The sequence below is a fragment of the Chlorocebus sabaeus genome, chromosome 7 (assembly GCF_047675955.1).
Source record: "Chlorocebus sabaeus isolate Y175 chromosome 7, mChlSab1.0.hap1, whole genome shotgun sequence".
Taxonomy (NCBI): Eukaryota; Metazoa; Chordata; class Mammalia; order Primates; family Cercopithecidae; genus Chlorocebus; species Chlorocebus sabaeus.
In genome coordinates this window covers 50,364,965-50,383,110 of record NC_132910.1, presented here as the reverse complement: position 1 = coordinate 50,383,110, position 18,146 = coordinate 50,364,965, and the positions used below count along the sequence as shown (strand labels likewise).

The 18,146-nt window shown below is 43.0% G+C and overlaps 1 protein-coding gene across 1 annotated transcript in view; it reads left to right on the top strand.

Annotated features, from left to right (window-relative positions):
- Positions 1-295: 295 nt before the first annotated feature.
- Positions 296-18,146, top strand: part of EIF4E (eukaryotic translation initiation factor 4E) — a 48,735-nt gene continuing 30,884 nt past the window's right edge. Inside the window, exon 1 of the mRNA XM_007999335.3 lies at positions 296-374. Coding sequence (XP_007997526.1) covers positions 357-374 — 18 coding nt within the window. The 5' untranslated portion in view covers positions 296-356. The remainder of the gene's footprint in view (positions 375-18,146) is intronic.

Genomic DNA, 18,146 nt, shown 5'->3' with positions numbered 1-18,146 from the left:
GCATGCCTGGCAGTAAGTGTGACCGCAGCTATCCAGGAGGAAGAGCAGAGGTCTGAAACCACCCTCCAGCAAGCGAGCGTCCGCCGCGTTGAGAACCGCGCACCCTACCCATCAGCCACGTGACCAGTCCTTTTTAAAAAAAATTTGTCTTAAAAAAAAAAAAAAAAAAGGTGGGGGAGAGACTCCACTTCCCAGAAGCCTCTCGTTACCCACGCACCCGCAGTCTTGCGCAGGCGCCGCCAGGGCCAAACGGACACGTCCATCACGTGGCTAGTAGCTGGCCAATCCGGTTTGAATCTCATTTTTTTCCTCTTACCCCCCCTTCTGGAGCGGTTGTGCGATCAGATCGATCTAAGATGGCGACTGTCGAACCGGTGAGTATTGCCTTTGGCCCCCACCCCCACGGGTCCCCGCGCTCCGTCCCCCTTCTAACTGGGGGACTCCGCGGGACTGCGTTCCCGGCGCGCACTCTACCCCTTGCCGCCCCCTCCCCCTCATGTTGGACCTGACCTCCCGCGGACAAGTGGGGACGTCCCGGAGGCTGGCCGAGGCGGCGTGTAGCGCACACTTTTTGGTGGGGGCCCGAGAACTGGGGGAGCGGTGTGGGGGAGGGGCGGCGTGGCGCCTCCTGCGGAGCCGCGAGGTGTCTACAGGGTGGAGGGTAGCTGGGGTTCTGGGCTAGTTGTGTGGGGATGGTGTCTTCGTGATGGGGAGGCGCGGGGCCGGCTCCCAGCGAGCACTGGGATCCGCAGGCAGGGTGGGCGGCGAGCCGGCCTGGAGTGAGATGGAGGAGGGAGCCCTGGGGCAGCCTTTCTCTCCCTCCAGAGCCCCAGCCCCGGGGCTCGGGTGCGGGGCGCGCGCACGTCTTCCTTAGACCGGTGGACTGTGGAGCTGGTGGGCGAGTGTTGCCGGAGGGTGGGTTAGGCGGGAGTGGTTCCGCGGCACGCGCGGAGGAGCTTCGACCTCGCTTAGAGGAGTTGAGAGGGGCGAGCGCCTGTTAATCCAACGCGCCAGAGTGTTGCCGGTGTTTGCGCCAGGGGAGGCGAGAAAGGTTGGGGTGGGAAAGAACACTCGAGTGTCACGGTGAAGCTCTCCAAGTGGATTGAGGGATGGTGGTGGTGAGAAGGGGTATCACATTGTCCTCGCCCCTCCATGCTTGGGACTGGGCTGTCATGGAGGAGGGAAGGGGGAGGAGCGAGGCCTACAGATCGCTGTAGCCGGTCGGCTTGCCGGCCGGACCTGCTGCATTTCACACGCGCCGGTCTTCCATTCATTCATCCTTTCCGCGCAGTGCGCACGCCTCTGGGAATGCGAATGGGGCTAGATCCCTCTGTTCTTCCGAGTCTTTATCGCCTGCAAGATTTCTGAGACGCAGTTTATTGGAAATAGAAACTTTTACATTTACTTTTCCATTTGATTTTTTTTTTTCTCTATGCTACAGGCTTTCCTTTCAATTTAGGCACCATTTTAAACTTAACTGAAGCAAGCTGGTCCCAGGGTAGGTTTGTAGTTAATCTTTAAGCAGAGGGTATATTTTTTCATAATTTGAGTTTGCCAGGACTGGCTCACTGAAACTTCTGGGCTCTGTTGCCTTTTTAGAAATGACACAGCTAAGTGAAGATATCTTGGGTGCATAATGGAGTTTATTAACAATCAGAAAACCTTTCACACTCTGGAACCACCTCTAGACTGGTTGCCAGATACTTTTGTGTATCTTTTCATGGTAGCTTGTGGTTTCGCTAATGGTTTACCAGTTTGCTTTGACTTTTAAAGATTTTTTTTTTTTTTTTTTTTTTTTTTTTGAGATGGAGTCTTGCTCTGTCGCCCAGGCTGGAGTGCAGTGGCGTGATCTCGGCTCACTGCAACCTCCGCCTCCCGGGTTCAAGCTATTCTCCTGCTTCAGCTTCCTGAGTAGCTGGGATTACAGGCGCGCGCCACCTTGCCCGGCTAATTTTTGTATTTTTAGTAGAAACGGGGTTCCACCGTGTTGGCCAGGCTGGTCTCAAACTCCTGACCTCAAGTGATCCACCTCGGCCTCTCAAAGTGCTGGGATTACAGGCGTGAGCCACCGCGCCCGGCACTTTTAAAGACTTTAGTGAAACAATTTCAAAAACTCTTATAGACTACACAAAGGCTTATTTTTCATTGCGTTGGTGTAAACTATCCTTACCTTTTTGTCAGAATTCAAGGCAGCATTTCTGCTTGCTTGCTTGCTTGTTTTTTTATTGGCACCAGTTTTCATTTATGTTCCTGGGAATTAGATTGAAAAACTCTTAAGTTGTTGCTACAGATAACTGACTTTAGAACATTAATGTTACGTAACGCTAATGAAGGATAGGTATGTAAAATATAAATTTTAAACCCCTTTGACAGGTTCTGATGTCCACTTTTGTCTAGATCTGTTCCTACCCCACTATACTAGTGTCAGTAAAAAGCATTACATCTGGTAATAGGGGCAAGGCTACAAGACTGTAAACTATAAAATAATAAGGAATTCTGTGAAGTTTCTGTCACATTTAGGTCCCTTGAGTTTTGCAGAGTTTATGCAGTTTTGTTTCAGGAGCACAGAACAGAACTGCAAAGTGATGAAGGACTATATTTTGAGTTAGTAAATATTAATAGCTCCTGATACATCCAGGGTGTTGTACCAAGTGTTCTTTAGGATACAAAGTTATACAAGATGTGACTCTATACCTTGTTGAATGTAAACCCTTAAGGAACTTAATTCCTAGGGATGTGGTCAGTGATACAGTATTTGTTCTGGTGCAGACTTTGGCAGATTTGGATGTTACCTTTAAATTTGGGGAGTAGGGGAACCTAAAAACAAAGTGTGCGAAGGTGGAAACCAAAGTATTTTGAGAATATATAAGAGTATCGAAGTGTTTATTTTTAGTGAGAAGTGAATTTTTTTTTTTTTTTTTTTTTTTTTTTTGAGACTGAGGTTTGCTCTTGTTGCCCAGGCTGGAGTGTAATGGCGCTATCTTGGCTCACCACAGCCTCCGCCTCCTGGGTTCAAGCAATTCTCCTGCCTCAGCCTCCCGAGTAGCTGGGATTACAGGCATGTGCCACCACGCCTGGCTAATTTTGTACTTTTAGTAGAGACGAGGTTTCTCCATGTTGGTAAGGCTGGTCTTCAACTCCCGACCTTGGGTGATCTGCCTGTCTTGGCCTCCCAAAGTGCTGGGATTACAGGCGTGAGCTACTGCGCCCGGCCTGAAAAATTTTAGTACTTTTAATATACCCTTTTCCACAGGTTAGTTATGTAGAATTATTTTCAACAGTCGGATTTTGTGTGCGGAGGGTGGAGAGTCTTGCTCTGTTGCTGGGGCTGGAGTGCAGTGGTGCGATCATAGCTCACTGCAGCCTCACACTCCTGGGCTCAAGAGATGCTCCCATCTCAGCCTCTCGTGTAGCAGGCACTACAGGCGCGGGCCACCATGCCCGGATAATTTTTAAACTTTTTGTGGAGATGGAATCTCGCGATGGTTACCCAGGCTGGTCTCAAACTCCTGGACACAAGTGATCCTCCCACCTTGGCCTCTCAGTGTGTTGAGTTACAGGCGTGAGCCACCAAGCCTGGCCTGGATTTTTTTTTGAAGCAACTGATTAGGATTGGATTGTGCTTGAGATACCCCTCCTGAAGGCTGTGAAAGTCATGTTTTTTCTTACTTCAGCTAGCTTGTGAGCTTCCATAATGCTTTTCTGCTGTGCATAATCATAAACACTTAAAAAGAGCCAATGGGATTTTCCTGCTTATCCCATCATTCATAGGTATCTGGATGATTTTTTTCTATGGACATTGCATAAAATATAATTTTCAGTTTGATATTATTGTGTGGTTTTCTCTTTGTATGAGTTCAGTTACATGAAGATGTGGCCCACAAATATTAAATTTGTTGAGAAGCTTGAAAGGGAAAATTAAGGGAAACATTTTACCTCTTAACGGATAATTTGGCAAAAATTTGAACATTAGGACAAACAATACTCTGCTGTTACTCTGTTGGCATTTGAATTGTGGCTGGGTCAAAATTAGGTTTAATATTAGTCTGTGAAAATGGCAAGGCCATCTTACCTCCAGTGGGTCGTGTTTCTTTGTAGCTTTATTTTCATTCTACATCCTTCATTATTAGAATTTAAAAAGTTTTTTTGACTTATTCCTTTTGAGGTAAGAGATTAATTTTGGTTTCTTTAGCTTAATTGAAGGTATATAATTTTACTTATTTTTACATTGTAGCTCTTGAATTTTTTAAAACCACACTAATTTTGTAAGTGAATCAACTTGGACAATCAGCTGATCTAATGCTTCCTTTTTTATACTTTGGAAACATGCTCTGTACTACGTAGTTTATTAATAAGAGTAAATAAGGCTTAAATACATGTTGACAAATATATGTTGTGCTATATAATTCATATTAATGAACTATTGAATGCCAACCAGACTGTGCAAATTAGCGGGCTTTTTGCTTAATGAAAAAAACCATTATATCAAAGTTTCTCGATAATCCACGTAAATTTGGCCCTGGTGTTCATATTCCAAATTTCTTCAATTAAAAGAAAAAACTGTAATCTCAGCACTTTGGGAGGCCAAGGCAGGTGAAGATCACTTGAGGTCAGGTATTCAAGACTAGCCTGGCCAACATGGTGAAACCCTGTCTCTACTAAAAATACAAAAATTAGCCAGGCGTGGTGGCAGGCGCCTGTAGTCCCAGCTACTGGGGAGGCCGAGGCAGGAGAATCACTTGAACCTGGAGGCGGAGGTTGCAGTGAGCTGAGATGGTGCCACTGTACTCCAGCCTGGGCAACAGAGCAAGACTCTATCAAAAAGAAAAACAAACAAATTTCATACTTCATTTTATAATCTGAGTTAATGAGCATGATTATTAGACTTAGAGAAATTCAATGTGGACACACAGTTTACACACAGAAGTGGCACAAGGGATAATATGCAAAATGAATTATGTAAGTTTACTCTAATTTGGACAGAAAACTGTAGGGAAAAAACATTTAAGTAAAATATTGTTTAATTTACATAAGACTATGGGCCGGGTGCAGTGGCTCACACCTGTAATCCCAGCACTGTGGGAGGCCGAGGCAAAATCACTAGGTCAGTAGTTCGAGACCAGCCTGATCAACATGGTGTAACCCCATCTCTACTAAAAATACAAAACTTAGCTGGGCGTGGTGATGCGAGCCTGTAATCCCAGCTACTCAGGATGCTGAGGCAGAAGTGCTTGAACTCGGGAGGCGGAGGTTGTAGTGAGCTGAGATTGTGCCACTGCCCTCCAACCTGAGTGACAGAGTAAGACTCTGTCTCAAAAAAAAAAAAGTTTCCTTAATCTATTAGTACTGTTGAGTTGCACCATCTTAGTCATAGAGACTTTTTGGAGAAGTGGAAATGAGCATGGGTTGTAGTCTTATTTTAGTATCTGAGTGATCTTGAAGACTGAAATTTCTAAGTCAGCTGAAAGTTGGAATAACATATCTTAGTTATTTCGATATTTTTGTTGTTGTTGTTGTTGTTGTTGTTTTTGAGACGGAGTTTGGCTCTTCTTGCCCAGGCTGGAGTGCAATGGCACAATCTCAGCTCACTACAACCTCCACCTCCTGGGTTCAAGCGAGGAGGTACCTCAGCCTCCCTAGTAGCTGGGATTACAGGTATGCACCACCACGCCTGGCCATTTTGTATTTTTAGTAGAGACAGGGTTTCTCCATGTTGGTCAGGCTGGTCTTGAACTCCCTACCTCAGGTGATCAGACTTCCTCGGCCTCCCAGAGTGTTGGGATTACAGGCTTGAGCCACCACGCCCGGTCGATTTCAATTTTTTTTTTTTTTTTTTTCTTGAGACGGAGCCTTGCTCTGTCACCTAGGCTGGAGTGCAGTGGCGCAATCTCGGCTCACTGCAAGCTCTGCCTGCTGGGTTCACGCCATTCTCCTGCCTCGGCCTCCCGAGTAGCTGGGACTACAGGCGCCTGCCACTACGCACGGCTGATTTTTTGGTATTTTTAGTAGAGATGGGGTTTCACCATGTTAGCCAGGATGGTCCCAATCTCCTGATCTCGTGATCCGCCTGTCTCGGCCTCCCAAAGTGCTGAGATTACAGGCTTGGGCCACCGCGACTGGCCCGATTTCGATTTTTAAATGCATTATTCAAAGGTGACAGTTTGTCAACTGTAAGGGACTAAAGTTGACATTCCATGAATGTTTTACATTCATGTATATCCATGGATTTACATACTATTTTCCCTCTTTTCTAGGAAATTCACATCGCTGCTTTAAAATTATTAATCCTTAGCCATTAGCAAGAAATGCAAAGTCTGTGACTCACAATCCTCAGATGTTCTTCCGACTCCTATCCCTACCATAAAAATCACTAGTGTTCCTTCAAAAGTCCCTAATTGTGTCTCCAGAAAAAGAAAGGGGCTGGGCTTGGTGGCTCATACATGTAATCTGAGGCTTTGAGAGATGAGGGCAGGAGGATCACTTGAGCCCGGAGACCAGCCTGGCCAACATGGCAAGACCCTGTCTCTCCAAAAAATTAAAAAATTAGCTGGATGTGGTGGTGCGCCCCTGTGTCCTAGCCACTCAGGAGGCTGAAATGGGAGGAACCCTTGAGCCTGGGAGGTCAGAGCTGCAGTGAGCTGTTATCACACCACTGCACTCCAGCCTGGGTGACAGAAAGAGACCCTATCTCACCAAAAAGAAAAATAAAAGGATTCTTTGTGTGTGTGTGTGTGTGTGTGTGTGTCTAAAATACGAATAGTCATTTCTGGACACTTCGAGAACCTGAGAATGTGGTCAGAAATATAAGTGTTGTTGTTGTTTTTTTTTCCTTTCCCCAGTTGGAATTTTTGATATATTATTCCATAGAAACAATAGGAAAATGGGCTGGGCGTGGTGGCTCACGCTTGTAATCCCAGCACTTTGGGAGGCCAAGGTGGGCAGATCACCTGAGGTCGGGAGTTCGAGACCAGCCTAACCAGCATGGAGAAACCCTGTCTCTACTTTAAAAAATTACAAAATTAGCCGGGTATGGTGGCACATGCCTGTAATCCCAGCTTCTCGGGAGGCTGAGGCAGAAGAATCGCTTGAACCTGGGAGGTGGAGGTTGCCGTGAGCCATGATCTGCTATTGCACTGCTGCCTGGGCAAGAAGAGGGAAACTCCGTCTCAAAAAAAAAAAAAAAAAAAAAGCAACAATAGGAAAATGAAGTTTAGTCATACTATATTCAGTAAGTTTCTGTGAAATCATTAAGAATCTAGCCAGCATTGGATTTATAGGGATATGGAATTAAGGGTATGGATTTATAGTTGTAAACAACTAATTAAAAATAAATTCTTATAAACATGCCTTGTTTGTAACAGCTATTTTTAATGCAGAAAGATCGTTATTTGTAATTGCTACACATAGCACTTATTCTATGTTAAGTACCACACTAAATGCTTTACCATATATTAACTCATTTAATTCTTAACAGTACAGATGAAGTCATTACGTGACTAATTTGCTCCAAGTGGTGGGGTGGAGTTTAAACTAAAGCAGCCAAAGTGCAGAGTGTATATTCTTAACCACTGCGCTGTCTTTCCAGTAGGCATGTAATGTGCTTTGCTTGGGTGACTTCAGAAGGGGAGATGAGTTTTGATAAGCTTACTATGTGTTTTGCTACAGCTATAAAATAAAATGTGTGGACATTTATTTTTAGGCCCCGTTATATTACAATGTTAGATAACAAAAACACATAATATTGAGGACTAAACCAAGCAATTACACCAATCGTATTTTAGTAACTGATTGAAAACTTTGTGGATAGATTTCTAAAGAAAGTGGGTGGACACTTACTTTCTCCTCCTTTCTAATTTGATTTCTGGCATTTGCTAGTTTGTATGATTTCCCAGTTAAAATATTTTGCTAGTGAAAAATGTTTGAGTACATTTTTTTTTCTTTTTTTGAGACGGAGTCTCGCTCTGTCGCTCAGGCTGGAGTGCAGTGGCGCGATCTCGGCTCACTGCAAGCTCCGTCCCCCGGCTTCACGCCATTCTCCTGCCTCAGCCTCCCGAGTAACTGGGACCATAGGCGCCCACCACCACGCCCGGCTCATTTTTTTTTGTATTTTTAGTAGAGACGGGGTTTCACCGTGTTAGCCAGGATGGTCTCGATCTCCTGACCTCGTGATCCACCCATCTCGCCCTCCCAAAGTGCTGGGATTACAGGCATCAGCCACTGTGCCCTGCCGTTTTAGTACAGTTTTTAAAGTTTGTGGATTTTGGATTTATTCTAGACTCCACTACCTTAGTACTTTTAGTAATTTTGGTGGTAGGTCTGGCAAAGGGTAAAACAGTTGTTTTGAAAAAGTTTAAGCTAAAATGTGCACATATATGTTTCTTTGTGTGTTTTAAGCTTGTTACTACAAAATGTTATACAGAAATTAATTGTAATTTTTTTCTGTGCTCTGCTCATTACTGTCATTGTAATCTCTACTGAAAATACAAAAATTAGCCAAGCGTGGTCGTGGGTGCCTGTAGTCTCAGCAACTCGTGAGGCTGAGGCAAGAGAATGGCTTGAACCTGGGAGGTGGAGGTTGCAGTGAGCCAAGATAGTGCCATTGCACTCCAGCCTGGGCAACAAGAGTGAAACTCCCTCTCAAAAAAAAAAAAAAAAAAAAAGTTTTAGCATGTATTACATAAAATACATAGGTTTACAAAGGAAACCAATTATACTGAAGTACAACAAGAATTGAATTAGCATGAATCATATTAAGGACATTATCTGGCACAGGCTAAGTTCTGTTTAATGTGAAAAACCTATGTCCTGTCTGTCTTCCCCAGCCACCTCATTCCCCTTTCCAAATTGCCCAGTTACAGTTTTTTGAGGATTCTACTAGAAAAAGGCTGTCCAGGAGAATTTTCTGAGATAATGGAAAGGGTCTTTTTTACTGTCCAATACAGTAGCCACTACATGGTAATTGAGCATTTGGATATTGTGGCTTGTGCAACCAAGGAAATACGTTTTAAACTTTATTTAATATTAATAATTAACCACATGTAGGTAATAGCCACCAAATTGTGCAGTATGGTCTCAGAATCTAGAAATTCTGGCCAGGCATGGTGGCTCACGCCTGTAATCTCAGCACTTTGGGAGGCCGTGGTAATTGGATCACTTGAGGTCAGGAGTTTGAGACCAGCCTGGCCAGCATGGTGAAACCCCATCTCTACTAAAAATACAAAAATGTGCTGGGTGTGGTGGCACGTGCTTGTATTCCCAGCTCCTTGGGAGGCTGAGATAGGAGAATTGCTTGAACCTGGGAGGCGGAGGTTGCAGTGAGCCAAGATTGCGCCACTGCATTCCAGCCTGGGTGATAGAGCAAGACTCCATCTCAAAAAAAAAAAAAGAAAGAATCCAGAAATTCTGGTGTGTGCAAACGTATGTATGCATATTGTATTTAGTTCAACTTTATAAGGTGTAACTGTGTATGCCCAATTTGGTTAGATACATTATTCTATCCTAGAAAAGCTTCTTGTTACTTTGTATTTTAATCTTTCAAAGACAGTTATTTACTCTTGTATAGAATTAGAATTGTTCTGTGGGTTAATTTTTTTTTTTTTTTGTGCTAGTCTTTTTTTGTTTTTGTTTTTGTTTTGAGATGGAGTCTTACTCTGTTGTCAGGCTGGAGTACAGTGGCATGATCTCAGCTCACTGCAACCTCCACCTCCCAGGTTCAGATGACTCCTGCCTCAGCCTCCCAAGTAGCTGGGACTACAGGCGTGTGCCACCACTGCCAACTAATTTTTGTATTTTTAGTAGAGACAGCATTTCACCATGTTGGCCAGGATGGTCTTGATCTCTTGACCTCATGATCTACCTGCCTCAGCCTCCCAAAGTGCTGGGATCACAGGCAAGAGCCACCACACCCGACCTTTTTGCTAGTTTTTTAAATGTATGTGTAAATAGGCAGTACTTTACGTTGTTCAAAACTCAAGTCTTATGCAATAGTACACAGTCTCCTCAATTTGATCTCTGTGCAGGCAGATGACCTAGAGACAACCAGCATTGTCAATTGTTTAACTTTATTTAATAGAGATTTGTGCATATACAGCAAATAGGTATATTTGTAAAAAGTAAATAGTAGCCAGCTATGTGCACTTTTCTGGCACATTGTGTTTTTTCACTTAATATGTCTTGTAGAGCATTACATATCAACACATAACGTTTTCACTTCTTTTTTCTGATGGTATATATTATACTATATGGTTTTAACATAATTATTTCTATATTAATATTTAGGTCATTTCCAACCATTTACTATTTCAAACATTACTGGGATGAATGAACTTTTCCCTGTATCATTCCATACATGAGATAGTATATCTATAAAGTAGATGTTTTGACAACTAATTGAAAAATTTTAAACTCTGTTGGTCAGATAAAACACTTTTGCAACTATAGTTGGTTTCCCAGCTACAATTTTTTTTTAGAACTCCTCCCTTTTTCAAAATAATGAAATGTTTATATGTAAAAAACGAAGTATAAAATAGATATGTAAGTTTTCTTGTATCTTTTTTCCCCCCCCCGAAACGGAGCTTTGCTCTTGCCCAGGCTGGAGTACAATGACGCGATCACAGCTCACTGCAACCTCGCCTCCTGGGTTCAAACAATTCTCCTGCCTCAGCCTCCCGAGGAGCTGGATTACAGGTGCCCGCCACCACGTCCAGCTAATTTTTTGTGTTTTTAGTAGAGACAGGGTTTCATCATGTTGGCCAGGCTGGTCTTGAACTCCTGATCTCAGGTAATCCACCCGCTTTGGCCTCCCAAAGTGCTGGGATTACAGGTGTGAGCCACCACACCTGGCAAAAAAAAATTTTTTTTGAGCCAGGGTTTCACTGTTGCCCAGACTGGAGTGCAGTGGCGTGTCCTCTGCTCACTGCAACCTCCGCCTCCCAGGTTGAAGCGATCCTCCTGCCTCAACCTCCCAAGTAGCTAGGAATAGAGGCGTGCACCACCACGCCCAGCTGATTTTTGCATTTTTAGTAATGATGGAGTTTCATCGTGTTGACCAGGCTGGTCTCAAAACTCCTGGGCTCAAGCAATCCTACTGCCTTGGTGTCTTAAAGTGCTGTGATTACAGGTGTGAGCCATCACACCTGGCCAGGTTTTAGAGTAGTAAACTGAAGACCTGTGTACCATGACCTAGGACATCATAGCAGCATTTCAGCTTTTTTTAATACTCCGTGATCACATTATTGTATCTTTGGCCCCTCCTCCATCTTCTTTTCCGATTTTTGAGTCAAGCATTCCCTTGCTTTTTGTTTTTTCTACGCTAATCTCCCATATATGTATCTTTCACCTATGTGTTTAGTTTTGAAAAAACTAAAAAGCTAGATGTCTAAGGGAAAGATAGTATTGCCACTGTTGATGAAGGCTCATAAAAAATGATAATCTGAACAGTTTCTGGTTTATAGTTTGGCTTCAGCTTGCTAGAATTTCTACTAGAGCCCTTTTTGGGGAAACCAGTGGGCATGATCATGAACATGTCCTGGGAAACATACGATTTATAGTTGTTATCTGGTGAGGCTGTTTTGTGGGCCAGGCAAAGAATCTTCAGTAAGAGAGTAGTCTTTGGGAATATGCTGCTCTGTATCTTGTTTTAAGATTGAATTAAAGCTGAACTCTTCTGGTGTAAAGAAAGTTATCTAATATGGTTAGCAGGACATAAAAGAGAGAAGTGGAACTTCATGAACACATGGTCAAACAGAGATAATAGTCTGGGCTGGACACTTGAGCATTTGGGTTTTGTGTGTGTGTGTGTGTGTGTGTGTGTGTGTGTGTGTTTAGAAAAGGTAGAATAATAGGCATTTTAATCGTAACAGCCATTAAATCACATTGCTCCAATCACATTCACCTGAATCACACTGCTCCAGTCTGGACTGTTGCCCTTTATATATGGTAAACATTTGTCTTCTCTGGATCTCCTTTTACCATGTTCCTGATTCTTTCATTTGACTTTTGTGTTCCACCCTTCCATTTGCTGTGCCCTTTATCTTCCTGTTATTTGGTTTCTTGTCTCACTTGGGTGGGCCACATCCCCAGCAGTTTTTTGAGAAAAAGTACATAGTAAAAAAATGTTTGAAACTTTGAATATTAAGTGTCATACCTGTAGTTTAGCTGGACATAGAATTCTTCAGGATTCTGAAGTCATGTTTCATGGACTTCTGTTGTAGCTACTGATGAGTCTGAAATTATTCTGGTAGCTAAAAATTACTTTTTAGTGTGATCTGTTCATCTCTCACCCTCCCTAGAATTTGTAGACTCTTTCTTGTCCCTATTTCACAATGATACACCTTAGATAAGTTTGTTTTCATCATTGCACTGTGTACTTATTGGGCGTTTTTTTTTTTTTTTTTTTTGGAGACAGAGTCTCGCTCAGTCGCCCAGGCTGGAGTGCAGTGGCGCAATGATCTCAGCTCACTACAAGCTCCACCTCTGGGTTCATGCCATTCTCCTGCCTCAGCCTCCCAAGTAGCTGGGACTACAGGTGCCTGCCGCTACGCCCGGCTGATTTTTTGCGTTTTTAGTAGAGACGGGGTTTCACTGTGTTAGCCAGGATGGTCTCGATCTCCTGACCTCGTGATCCGCCCGCCTTGGCCTCCCAAAGTGCTGGGATTACAGGCGTGAGCCACAGCGCCTGGCCTTATTGGGTGTTTTAAAATGGCAACTCATATCCATCACTTCTCATAGGTTTATTAGTGATTCTCCTCTCTTTTCTCTTTGAAACAGTTGCTCAGATATTAGATCTCTTGGATTAGTTCTCTGGGAAATTTCATTTATTTTTCAACCTTCATTTTAAATTTCCATTCATTTTGAAATTCCAGGTATTTATTTTCTCCCTCCCGTCCTCCTTCCTTTTTTTATTTTATTTTTTTTAAATATACATGCAAAATCTTAACTTATTCCTTTGAGTATGTAGACATGTTTTTTTGAGACAGAGCCTCACTCTGTTGCCCAGGCTGGAGTGCAGTGGCACCATCTTGGCTCACTGCAACCTCTGCCACCTAGGTTCAAGTGATTATCCCACCTCAGCCTAGCTGGCATTACAGGCGCCAACCACTATACCCAGCTAATTTTTATGTTTTTAGTAGAGACGAGTTTTCACTGTGTTGGCCAGGCTGGTCTCAAACTCCTGACCTCAGGGAATCTGCCCGCCTTGGCCTCCCAAAGTGCTGGGATTACAGGCCTGAGCAGAAGCAAAGTTTTAAAAAGGAATAGGAAAGGCGAATGGGGAACTTACCATATCATGAAGAAAAACATTGTTAAAAGTAATGGCTGGGCGCAGTGACTCTATAATAGTAGCACTTTGGGAGGCTGAGGCAGGTGGATCACCTGAGGTCAGGAGTTCGAGATCAGCCTGGCCAACATGGCGAAAACCCATCTCTACTAAAAATACAAAAAATTAGCTGGACGTGGTGGTGGGTGCCTGTAATCCCAGCTACTTGGGAGGCTGAGGCAGGAGAATTGCTTGAACCCGGAAAGTGGAGGTTGCAGTGAGCCAAGATTACGCCATTGCACTTCAGCCTGGGTGACAGAGCAAGATGCTGTCTAAAAAAAGAAAAAAAGAAATTTACAAAAATATGATACTGACGTAGGAAGGGATGGACAGATTATTGGAATACACTGAGCCGTCCAGGAGTAGTTTCAGATGTTTATTTGGGCTTTAATATAACTTTGTTATAATACATTTGGAATATTTAGATCAGTGTGAAAAAAATAATCTGTAATCTCAACAACTAAGTGTTCTCTGAAAGTGAACTTTTTTTTTTTTTTTAAACCATATCCCTCTTCGTACCTTTTCGTTTTTCCCTTTAAATACTTAATTTTCAGCTGGGTGCAGTAGCTCATGCCTGAAACCTCAACACTTTGGGAGGCTGAGGTGGGTGAATTGCGTAAGCCCAGGAATTCAAGACTAACTTAGGCAACATGGTGAAACCCTGTCTCTACTAAAAATACTAATACAAAAAACTAGCCAAGTGTGGTGGCATGCACCTGTAGTCCCAGCTACTCAGGAGGCTGGGGCGGGAGGATTGATTGAGCCCTGGAGGTCGAGACTGCAGTGAGCTGTGATTGTGCCACAGCACTGCAGCCTGGGTGTCAGAGCGAGACCCTGTCTCAAAAACTACTTAATTTTCTTAGAGCAGTTTTAGGTTCAGAGCAAAATTGAGCAGAAATTACAGTTCCTGTAACTTACTCCTTGCCCCTGTGCAGGAACAGCTTTCCCACTGTCAACATCCTGCAACAGAATGGCACATTTGTTAGAACTGATGAACCTAAATTGACATTATTGTCACCCAAAGTTCATACTTTACATTAGGGTTCACTCTTCATGTTGTACATTCTGTGGGTTTTGTCAAATGTATAATGACATGTATCCACGATTATAATATCGTACAGAATAATTTACTGCCCTAAAAATCCTCTCTGTTCTGCTTGTTTATACCCTCCCCACCAACCACTGATCTTTTTGTCTTTTCCAGAATATCACAGACTTACAATCATACAGTACGTAGCCTTTTCAGCTTAGCTTCTTTCACTTAGTAATATACATTTAAGTTCCTTCTATGTCTTTTTATGGCTCGATAACTCATTTTATTTTAGCACTCAGTAATGTTTCATTTTCTGGATGTACTACAGTTTATTTAGGACTTCTTAATATAGGTCAAAAGCACAAAAATAGTGCTGCTTTTTTCTTTTTTCTTTTTTTTTTTGAGACAGAGTCTTGCTCTGTTGCCAGGCTGAAGTGTAGTGGCGTGGTCTCGGCTCACTGCAGCCTCCTCCTCCTGGGTTCCAGCGATTGTCCCGCCTCAGCCTCCCAGATACCTGGGATTACAGGCACATGCCACCATGCCTGGCTAATTTTTGTATTTTTAGTAGAGATGGGTTTCACCATGTTGACCAGGCTGGTCTTAAACTCCTGACCTCGTGATCCGCCCACCTTGGCCTCTCAAAGTGCTGGGATTACAGGCATGAGCCACCGCGCCTGGCTTTTTTTTTTTTTTTTTTTTTTAAGTGCTCATTTTTATATGGTTCTGTAATCTGCTTTTCTCCACATTTGTATTAGTTTTAAAGAAATTCTTACAAATATGTTTAGTGCTTACATTATAAATGCCATGGTTTATCTGTTACCTTTTGGGTATATCTGTTGATAGATGTATTGTCTCTTAGAAGTCTAATTACTAGGTTAAATAATGTAGATCTTTTTATTTTAATTTTACTGTTTTTCTATTTTCCTATTTAGCTTTGACTTGGAACTTAGTAGATCCTTTTACGTTTGGAAGCTTGATAGTTTATTAACTTAAACTAAGTAAATAGAAGGTTGTATTCCACTCTGTAATCCTGGGGACATAAGAAACTGACTATACCTGGTTTTGTAAATTTTTTTAAGGCATATATTTCTTCAAAATATTTTCTTTTGAAAGGTGATTTTAAAACCTTAGTACATAAAAAGGCAGGCGTGGTGGCTCACGCCTGTAATCCTAGCAATTTCGAAGGCTGAGGCAGGAGGATCACTTGAGGCCAAGAGTTTGAGACCAGGCTGAGCAATATAGTGAGACCTGTCTCTAAAAATTATCTGGGCATGGTGGCTCATGCCTGTAGTCCCAGCTATTCAGGAGCATCTTTTGAGCCTAGGAGTTTGAGACTGCAGTGAGCATTGAGATTGTATCCCTGCACTCCAGCCTAAGTTAACAGTGATACCCTCCTCTGAAGGCAAAAAAAAAAAAAAAGGAAAATCTGTTGGATAAGAAGTTGTTACAGAAAACAAAATGACCTTATTAAAGCTACAGTTTAAATTGAAATTATAACCTTTAACTTTTAAAAATGAACACATGTAATTTATTTATTTATTTTTTTGATACGGAGTTTTGCTCTGTTGCCCAGGCTGGAATGCAATGACACTACCTTGGCTCACTGCAACCTCTGCCTCCCAGGTTCAAGCAATTCTCCTGAGTCAGCCTCCCGAGTAGCTGGGATTACGGGCACGTGCCACTATACCTGGCTAATTTTTGTATTTTTAGTAGAGACAGGGTTTCACCATGTTGGACCAGGCTGGTCTCGACCACCTGACCTCAGGCGATCCACCCATCTCAGCTTCCCAAAGTGCTGGGATTACAGGTGTGAGCCACTGCGCCCGGCCAAACACATAGAATTTTAACAGTAACTGCTCATTTGTTTGAACTGTGACATGTAAAGATAGATTGTTTTTAAAAAAACTAGAATTTAATTAGTATGAAATTTTAGTTATGTTTTCTAAGTTTTAAAATGTATAAACATTTAAATAGCAGTTAAATTCTTTAAAAGATTTGCCTTTCAAATACTTCCTATAAAGCTTTAAGGAATAATTGAAATGGAAAATACCGTGTTACTGCAGTCAACAGTTTTGTGCACTCGTCCTAATGCCATTTTAATGTTGATATATTTTGAATCATTTTTTACTTTTGTATAATGTTCAATGTATGTAAATTTTTGTTTTCTTTCTTTTTTTTTTTGTTTTTGAGATGGAGTCTCGCTCTTTCACCATTCTGGAGTGCAATGGTGCGATCTCGGCTCACTGAAACCTCTGACTCCCTGGTTCAAGCGATTCTTCTGCCTCAGCCTCCTGAGTAGCTGGGATTATAGGCATGCACCACCAGGCCCAGCTAATTTTTGTATTTTTTAGTAGAGGCTGGGTTTCACCATGTTGTCCAGGATGTTCTCGATCTCCTGATCTCATGATCTGCCTGTGTCAGCCTCCCAAAGTGTTGGGATTACAGGCATGAGCCACCGTGCCTGGCCATACGTAAATTTTTCTTTTTCTTTTTTCTTTCTTTTTTTTTTTGAGACGGAGTTTTGCTCTTGTTGCCCAGGCTGGAGTGCAGTGGCGCGATCTCAGCTCGCTGCAACTTCCCTCTGCCGGGTTCAAGTGATTCTCCTGCCTCAGCCTCCTGAGTAACTGGTGTTACAGGCATACGCCACCACTCCCGGCTAATTTTGTATTTTGAGTAGAGATGTGGTTTCACCAAGTTGGTCAGGTGGGTCTTGAACTCCTGACCTCGTGATCCACCTGCCTCTGCCTCCCAAAGTGCTGGAATTATATGCATGAGCCACCACGCCCGGCCTGTAAATTTTTCTAGTTATTTTAAATTATGAATCTTCTGGTAGCCTTTGGTTTAAATAGTACTGACATTTAAATTTTATCATTAGCCTTATCATCCTAGTTCACACGTCTGTTATTTCTTGTGTCTGTGTTATCACCTCCCCAAACCCAAACTGAATTTGTGATGTTGGCTTAAGCTGCATAATATGTGCAAAGTAATTTGATCGGTAGGTACATATTAGTGCTCCCTTAAGAATGTTCATTTAAAAAATTTATTTTAAAATGTTAAAAGGTGCCTACAAGTCTTTCTTTTTTCTTTTCTTTTTCTTTTTTTTTGAGACAATGTTTCACTCTTGTTGCCCAGGCTGGAGTGCAATGGCTTGATCTCAGCTCACTGCAACCTTTGCCTCCCAGGTTGTAGTGATTCTCCTGCCTCCACCTCCTGAGTAGCTGGGATTACAGGCATACGTGCCACTACGCCCGGCTAATTTTGTATTTTTAGTAGAGACAGGGTTTCCCCATGTTGGTCAGGCTGGTCTCGAACTCCCAACCTCAGGTGCTGGCCTCCTACAACTCTTTCTAGTAGTTAAGAATGTGCCGGGCACAGTGGCTCACACCTGTAATCCCAACACTTTGAGAGGCTGAGGCGGGTGGATCACGAGGTCAGGAGTTCAAGACCAGTCTGACCAAGATGGTAAAACCCCATCTCTACTAAAAATACAAAAATTAGCCAGGCGTTGTGGCGGGCGCCTGTAATCCCAGCTACTCAGGAGGCTGAGGCAGGAGAATCACTACAACCAGGAGACGGAAGTTGCAGTGAGCCAAGATAATGCCACTGCACTCCAGCCTGGGCAACAGGGCAAGACTCCATCTCAAAGGGTTAAAAAAAAAAAAAAAAAGGATGCATCCAAGTTTTAGGCTGGGCACGGTGGCTTGTTCCTGTAATCCCAGCACTTTAGGAGGCCGAGGCGGGTGGATCACTTGAGGTCAGGAGGAGTTCAAAACCAGCCTGGCCAACATGGTTGAAACC